The 8,419-nt window shown below is 56.6% G+C and overlaps 1 protein-coding gene across 3 annotated transcripts; it reads right to left on the bottom strand.

The window, feature by feature from the left end:
- Positions 1-796: 796 nt before the first annotated feature.
- On the bottom strand, positions 797-8,081 carry MXD1 (MAX dimerization protein 1). Of its 3 annotated transcripts, none has more exons than XM_057384421.1 (6): positions 7,924-8,081; positions 7,745-7,841; positions 4,547-4,576; positions 3,373-3,487; positions 2,485-2,644; positions 797-2,406 (listed from the first exon to the last, which is right to left on the bottom strand). In XM_057384421.1, the coding sequence occupies exons 1-6, from the start codon at positions 7,994-7,996 to the stop codon at positions 2,219-2,221; spliced, it is 663 nt and encodes a 220-aa protein (XP_057240404.1). In that variant the 5' UTR covers positions 7,997-8,081; the 3' UTR covers positions 797-2,218. The 3 variants fall into 3 exon arrangements, with proteins under 3 accessions (XP_057240404.1, XP_057240405.1, XP_057240403.1); XM_057384422.1 differs by having other exon boundaries at positions 797-2,403; XM_057384420.1 differs by having other exon boundaries at positions 797-2,644.
- Positions 8,082-8,419: the final 338 nt, after the last annotated feature.

Raw genomic sequence — 8,419 nt, 5'->3', positions numbered from 1 at the left:
GAAGGACAAAGGAAAGGAAAAAGCACTGGAGTCTCCTGCTGCTCATCCCCTTGCACTCCATGGAGCGTCTCGGTACCTTCCAGCACCTGTGTTTCCTGAAGGAAAGGGACCAGCAGAGCTGGCTTTGTATCCCAGCACCGGGAAATGCCCTGGAGAGCTCTTCACCGACCCACCAGAGCCTCATCAGCTCCATGGGGCTGGAAAAGCCCTTGGAGCAGCTCGAGGGGAAAACAAAGGTGTTGRAAGCAGAGCTCTCTACTTGTCAACGTTTCCACAGAATCTCTAAAAGCGGGAAGTGATGGGAMTGTTCCCTTGTTGGAGGTTAAGATTTCTCCTTGTTTTCTTTCTCTTAGRGAATTTTGTCCCATCTGTTGCTAAGAGACAATAACGACCGRTACTTAAGACAAACAAACTAGCCCAGCTCCGGGAAGGGGTGCAGCTAGCTGCTCCCTTATCTGGGGGGGKTYYYYTKGRRGGGSMRAMMMMMCMMSRRKTTTTTGGGCTGTGGAAGAGGGGCTGGGGCAGCTCCTGGCCCCATTYTCTGGGCATTCGRAGRGGAGACAGCCTGCAGTCTCTGCGGGAAGAATCCAGCGCCACTGCGGGGTTATCCTACTTTGCTTCTGCCACCGTGAGGCTCTGCTCCTAACTGAGACCTTATCAACACCCTACCTCACTGGAAAGGACTCTCGCAAGGGAAAACCCGGGACTCTGAACCCCTCACGCTCTGAGGGAACTTCTCTGSGTTCGGGAATCAGGCTGCCACTGCTCACCACACCGGTTTTTCCCTGGCACTGYTCCGTGTTTCTGTTACACTGTAACCTCGGGACACAGCACGGCTCCTGCGACGCTGCGGAGTTTTTGCCAGCTCAGGCGAGCCAGCCCCTGCCGCGCCCCGTCCCGCCATCACCGCGTGAGGGAGAGCGGCCGGSCCACAGCGCCCCCTGCCGGCGGGGAGGAATGACAGCACCCCTCAGCGCAGCCGGGCCCGCAGCGCCCCTGCCGGCCGTGAGCGGAACTGCACMGCCCTGCGGCTGCCACTGCGTTCGTGGTTTTGTTTGTTGTTGCTGCCCTCGTTGTTTGTTTGTTTGCCTTGTCATACAAACTAGTCAAGAACAGTTATTCCTTTTCCCACATTTTTGCCGAAAAGCCCCATGATTTCGAAGTTATAATAATTCGGAGGGAAGTGAGGTCATATTCTCCGCCCCAAGGGAGGTCCCCGCCTTCCTTGGCAGACRCATGTCTTTCAAACCAAGACATCCCTCCAGGGCACTGGGAAACAAATAAACATCACAGACGGCTCACGTGTGCTCCGTGCTCCGGCTTGGAACCCCCCTGCTCTCCGGGGCTTCTCTCCCTGTGGTGGCTTCTGGAATCCTCCACGAGCCTGGAAAAATCCTGGATGAATGGAGACAATCCGCGGGGTCCCGTGGGGTTATTGCTGAGCGGAGGCATCATCTTTGTGCTGAAGGGGAGGAGAGAGTCCGTGGGCTCCCTCCGAGGTAGAAAAAATTGTCCCCGAGACTAGAAGTGTGGAAAGGGAATTCCAGGAGTCTGGAATGCCATGCCACRGGAGGTGGGACATTCCATTTGGGTTTAGGGAGGACAGAAACTTCCCAGCCCAGAGATGGCTGACCTGAAGGGTGAGGATGGCTCTGAGCCCCTGGAGCACTGTTCCCCACGCCAGGACTGCTCCAGGATGACGGAAGGGCTGGGATGGGGTGTCCCTGAATATTTAGAGTCGGGGGAAGGAACCCCCGACTGAGGCCGATCCCTGTGCCCGAATTGCTTTGTGTTCCCAACTTGGCTCCACTCTGTTCCCRATGGAAATTCCACAAAGGGCCGGTTCTCTCTTCAGATCTACTCCCAGAAACTCAGYGTTTTGGRTCCTGAGGATCGGGAACATGATGTSGCCACCCAAATGCAGAGAAGATGGGGAATACTGGGCAGTGACAGCCTGGGAAAGAACCCAGGGGAGGTTCTTGAGGTCGCTGTTATTGCCACAATATTCCCGGGGGTTTCTGCTTGTGGCTGGAATGTCGGGCCTGGCAGAGGAGCTTCAGCTGGGATGAGAAGCCGGCGGTGAGAACAGAGTCCCGGGAGCAGCTGGATCGGCAGGACGTTCAGGTTTTTCCGTGYGGGGAATGCTGGGAGGGTCGGTGTGCTGGCTAACGGGATCCAAAGGGAACGGCAGCGGTGGAACGGCGATGGGAAGYGCTTCCTATATCCCAACAGGAAGCTTCCGGCTGCTCGCCAGCTTCGCCCTGGTCCCGCCAGAGCTGGAATATCCCTCGTCGCTGCCGAGGCTCTGGAGGCTCCCGCGCTCGTCCGAGTCGCTGGGGCTGCTGCTGCTCCAGTCCAGGTCGGCCGGGAGGTCGTCCGTGCTCTCCACATCCACATCCATCTCTTCTGCCAGAGGAATGGGAATGATTGGAGTTCCAGCACGGACAGACCTCTCAGCGGCCGTCCCCCAGCGTGGGCTCTCACCTCGATCTGAGTCGGAGCGCTCTGAGGAGAGGCTGGAGCCGATGCTGTCTATCCTGACCCGCTCCATTCCCAGCTTTTCCAGCTGCCGCTGCAGGTGCCGCTGCTCCCGCTGCAGCTGCTCAATCTGGTGCAGGGCCCGGCGCTCCTGGTCCTCCAGCTTCTGCAGAGGGGGACACGGGACCCTGAGCTCCTGGGATCCCCTCGGACACCACACAGGACTCTGAGCTCCCAGGATTCCCTTGGACACCACACAAGACTCTGAGCTCCCAGGATTCCCTTGGACACCACACGGGACCTCCCGAGATTCCTTCGAATACCCCATGGGACCCTGAGCTCCTGGAATTCCCTCGGACACCACCTGGCATTCCTGGCCCAACACACCCCAGTGCAGCCACTGCTGGCTCCCGAGGGACCGCTGGCTTCAACACGCTTGGGATGTGRAGCTCTGTGGATTCCAACTCCTGCAGGTATTCCCAACCCAATGTCAGTGCTCTCCCAGTTATCCCAGCCTGATCCAGCACTCTCCCAGTCATCCCAGTCCAGTATCAAATCTGCCCGTTATCCCAGTCCAAGTTAGAACTCCCTCAGTTACCCCAGCCCAATCCCAGCCCTCCCCCCATTATCCCAGCCCAATCCCAGCCCTCACCCCATTATCTCAGCCCAATCCCAGTGCTCTCCTAGTTATCCCATCATAATACCAGTGCTCTCCCAGTTGTCCCAGCCCAACACATCCTGCCCCCAGTTATCCCAGCCCAATCCAGCACTGTCTCAGCTATCCCAGCCTGATGCCAGTGTTCCCCATAATCCCAGCTCAACCCAGCACTCTCCCAGCCTATGCCCTGTACTGAGATGCTGCTCTTGGCATTGAGATCCTATTTTCTGGCTCACCTGGATGTGGAGCCTGGCTCTGGTGAGGAGGCTGAGTGTCGTGTGCCGCCCGGCCGCCGCTCCCAGYGGCACCAGCCCCTTCAGCCTCTCCAGGCACAGCCGGAGCTGGGCACGCCTGSAATGGGAACACACAGATGGATCAGCTTCCCAAACTGCATTCCCACCCCACTGGTGTGGTAAACTGGGGTGGCAGGAGCTAAACCTGACCAGGAGCCTTCCCAGCTTCCATGGGCTTCCAGAAACTGGAAGAAAAGTGCAGCCAGGCAAAAGGATGTCTTGGAAAAACCTCCYGGATAAAMCCTGCTGGCACCCTGGGCTGTTGGRATGATTCCTRRCAAGGAGATGCCAATGACCTYGGAATTCTGGGCAAGAATATCCACTTTTGGTCATTCTCTTCCCAAAAAGCTTCATCTCAGGAATGCTGTTTGGCTCCTGCTGACAGCTGAAGCTGCCCAGGCTGACACCCAGCTGCAAATCCCTTGGGAGCACTTCCTTTCCCTATTWTTAGTAGGAGCAGGATGGTTTTAAATACAAAACAAAACCAGATCCTTGCAGGAGCACTGACCATGCTCCAGAAATCCTCCTTCTTCCTGTAACATCTGTGTTCTCCATATTAATAGGATGTTAATGCTGGAGGGAAGCTCCAGCTCCTCAAGGAAATCCCTTTATCTGCTGAAAGCAGGGATGTTCCCAGCACATCCCAGTTTGCCTGTGTCCATTAGTCCAATCCCAACATGTAGGTCAGATCCTTGGGAATGGGTTGTAACACCCATCTCTGAACCGCCCGATCCCGGGCAGCTCCAAACAGGGATTTTGCAAKGACCTGCTGGTCTTGTTTGGGACACGCTGGGAGTGAACAGGGATTTCCTCACCCAAAGGACCTCAGSATGACAACACAGGCAAAGAAAGTGGGATTTACTTGGGATAAATCCCAATCTCCAACTAGCTCAAAAATGAGCCAGTGAAGAGACAATTTTCCTGAATAAGCATAGYGGGAGCTGGCTGTGGAGAAGGGTATCATTCCCACATCCAAAGACAGGGAATGCTTTAATCCTTGGTGTCCTTTATACCATTCTTTCCCTCCCATGCCCCTCTAAACCCATCTCAGCTGGAATATCATTGAAAAAGAAATAATTCACCTGAGCACAGCTCCTGACAACCCTCTGGCACTCACCTGTTCTTTTCCATCTCATTGTGTGTCGACCTGGAAAAGAAGGAAGAAGTTATTAATCCCCTGTCTGATTAGGGATTAACAATTGGGACTAACATGTGGGAATCAGCAAAGGCTTCCTAGAAAAGCTGCACACCCAGGGGSCTTCCAGAGCTCCATACCCAGGGATGGTGAATGGCAGGATGCAGACGCAGAAATTGCCAGATAAATGGCAATAAAAGGGTCAGAAAAAACATAAAATGGGATTTTAATCCATAGACTGAAGTTTTAGAGCTGGGATTGGGATTAATAGTGGTATCAGTGCTGGGAGTTTGCTCCACCCTGACACTGGGCAGTATCCAAGAGGTGGTGACTGACTCCAGTGATGGAATAAATCCCCAAATTGGCTCTGGACAYGCTGGAGCCTCCCAAGCCTCACCAGCATCCACTGCTCATCCCTATCCCTCGACCTGCCAGGAGCACGACGTGGAAAAAACCTTCCCTGTGTCCAACAACACAGAGCAGCTCCAGAGAAGACTCTGAATATGTCATTGACATATTAAATCCACAACAAATCCCCCGGAAATTTTAAATTTCCATGGAGCTGGGAAAAGGTGGAAAACAAACACAAGCTTCAACTGATTTTTCCTCCCTTGAAATCCAGGAAAGAAGCCACAGGAGGCCGCACTGCTCATGTTCCCAGGAATGATGCTCAGGGAAGAGCCATTTCCCTGCCTACTGACTTCCTAAAACCTCCAGAGGACTCAAGAAGCTCCACTCTAATTTGGGAAAAATGTTGTTATGTGCCTGAAAACAGAAATGTGGGAATACCCCACAGGCCATTTGGATGAGGATTTCTTCTGGGATGGCCCCATGGGATTTGGAAGTGCTGGAAAAACAAGGGATGTCACTGAAGAGAAAACGAGGGATGAATCAAAGAGAAAATGAGGGATGAACCAAAGGGAAAATGAGGGATGAACCAAAGGGAAAATGAGGGATGCCACTGCCACAGCAGTGGAAGATGCTCTCTGAGTCTCCTTCACTTTTCCAGCAGCATTTCCTGATAGATCATCCTGCTCCAGCGGCTCTGTTGGCTTTCTGTCAAGATGGGGTCCCAAGGGCCACATCTCCTAAATCACCAAAAATGTTCTGTCCCAGCAGAGACACTTCCCACTTCAGCTGCCGGGATTATCCTGACTCAATGGCAGGACTCAGCTCTCTGGTTCCTGTGCAGYTGCTCCATTAAATTTTTCCCTGGATAAATCCACATGTTTCACACCCAGCCCTTTACCAAGGGATTAAGATGGGCTGCAGCCTTACAAGTTTTTCCCCTTGATTCTAAATTATTCAAACACCTCCCAAGCACTGGTAGGTACAGGGGGAAAGCTCCCATCACYTCCACAATCATTAATTACAAATCCATCCCTTCCTCTACCTGGATCCTCCCTTGAATGGTTGTTTTCTCTTTTGGTTTGCATTCACCATCACCAATATTTAGAAATTAATTAATTGATGGATTTAATTTTGGTTAAAATTAATTGATGGATTTAATTTTGGTTAAAATAAGCAGGAACAGAGAGGATGGCAGCTTCACCGTGAGGCAGGTGGACCGCATCCACACTCCCACATCCTCTCCGGAGATATTTCATGCCCATGGAGTCAGTGATCATGATTCCCACTGTTGAAACTTCATCTGATCACCAGCTTTCCCTTCAGAACGTGTTTTTTATTCCTAAAAACCATAATAGGTTGGCCTGAAGCAAACAAAATATTTCGAGAAKGAAACCCAGAGCGTTCCAGGCAGGAAAAATCACCAGATTCACCTGGAGCCTGTTTGATTTGAGCCCAATGGCTTCAGTTGCCCCCTGAGGAGCTCCTGACRCCCCAAAATGCCTGCCTGGGCAGGACACAGAGATGCCCTGGCTCTGGGAGACACCGGGAATCATGGCATRGACAAATCCAGGTGGATTTGTTCCGGCAGCTGCCAAAGGTCGGCCGCGGTGGCGTCGTGCAGACGGGGCTGCTCCCAACCAGGAAAGAAGTGACAGATGTGGTGCCATCAGGGCCTGGCTCCTCCCTGGCAAGATCTGGCGCCAGTGACGTGTCGGGGTGAACTTGCTGCCCCTCACAGCTTCCCCTTGGCTGGCTGCACATCCTGGAGCGAGCCCTTCCCAAAATCAGCAGGTGGTTCCCCTGCCACCAGGATCCAAGTGATTTTAAGGTTATTAAAGTGATGGAATAAAGCCTCCGGGATGGTGGGATTTGCTCCTAAAATTCAATGTGGGTGCTTGGAGCTGACTTCTTGGAAAAAAGGTGGTTTAGGATTTAAAATCAGTGAGAAATAAGAGGGAGAAACAACCAGAGGAGAGTAATGGGGAAGAACAACCAAGGAGACATAATGGGAGGCTTTGGGTGGGTTTCAGGGTGGATAATTAGGGAGGTGACAGGAGGGTCCCCTCCTGCCCTGCCAGGACCCTGTGACAGCAGGAAGTCTCTGGGCCAGTCACTCAGGGACAGAAAGGTCCCACCCACGGTGTCACACACCCGGTGACAGGAGGACTTTGGTGACAGCAGAGCCCCACCCAGTCCTGTCACACACCCAGTGACAACAGGACCTCGCTGAGCCCAGTCACCTGATGACAGGAGAGTCCCCCAGTGCTATCACACACCCAGTGACAGGATGACCTCCTTGTACCCCCAACACCTGGAGACAGGAGCCCCCCCCCGGGGCTGTGACACCCCCAGTGACGGTGGGACGGGCCCTACCAGAGCCCGGGGAGTGGGGTGTCACCACGGCCCGGCCACAGGCACAGTGACMGCAGGGCCTCCCCGAGTCCGGACACCGGGGATAGGAGCCCCCCGGGCCTGTCACACACCCGGAGACAGAGGCACCTCAGGGAGACTGAGCAGCGCCATGACAGGAGGGTGTCCCCGGCCCTGTCACACATCCGGTGACCGCGGAGCACCACCAGGGCCCGGGGACCGGGAGGGTGACCCCGGCCCRGCCACAGGCCCAGTAACAAGGGCCTCACCGAGCCCGGACACTCGGACACAGGAGCCCCCTCGGGCCTGTCACACACGCCCAGTGACAGCGGGGGCTCCCCGGGCCCGGCCACACGGTGACGGGAGCCCCCCCCGCCCGGCCAGGCGGGATCCGCAGTGCTACAACGGCTGGGCCCGTTCGGTCCGGTCCCACCCCGCTCCGCCCGGTGCCGCCATCACCTGCCGCCACCGCCGCTCCTCCGGGCCTTAGCGCGGCGCCGCGGGGCCTCCCCGTCCTTCCCGCCGGGCCGCAGCGAGGCGTAACCGTGCTCGGCTTCTGCGGAGACACAACAGCGGGCGCGGGTCACCGAGGGGCCCGGCCGGAGGTACCGGGGACACCGAGTGGGCGCGGRGGGTACCTCGCTCCCGCCGCTCCAGGAACTCGGCGGCCTCCAGCAGCATCTGGATGCCGAGGCGCGGGGGGGCGGCCATGGCGGGGCCAGGACGGGCCCTGACCGGCGGCGGAGGGGGGGGCGCAGCGGCCTCTGCCCGCCCCGAGCGGCCGCTCCGCCAAGACCCCGCGCGGGCCGCGCCCCCGCCGCCGCTCATTGGCCCACGCTGACAAAGGCCCCGCCCAACGCAGCCGCTGATTGGAGGGCGAGGAGMGGCCACGCCCAGCGCTCCACGAGCGGCTGTGACAGAGCGCGGCCGCGCCTGAGGACACGCCCCCTGCTCGCTGCCATTGGACGAGAGTGACACGCCCTCCTGCCATTGGCCGACCCCGCCCCGCCCCGCCCCGCTGGCCGCACGCGCTGCCCTGACTCACTTCCTGCCGCTCAGCCAATGGCGGGGCCGAACAGGGAAGGGGGCGGGGCCGCGACTACGTGAGGCAACGTTAGCCCGGCCCGGACCCCG

The sequence above is a fragment of the Malurus melanocephalus genome, unplaced genomic scaffold (genome assembly GCF_030028575.1).
Source record: "Malurus melanocephalus ecotype Western Australia unplaced genomic scaffold, MMel_1.1 scaffold_709, whole genome shotgun sequence".
NCBI classification, from domain to species: Eukaryota; Metazoa; Chordata; class Aves; order Passeriformes; family Maluridae; genus Malurus; species Malurus melanocephalus.
This window is presented reverse-complemented; position numbering and strand designations above follow the sequence as displayed.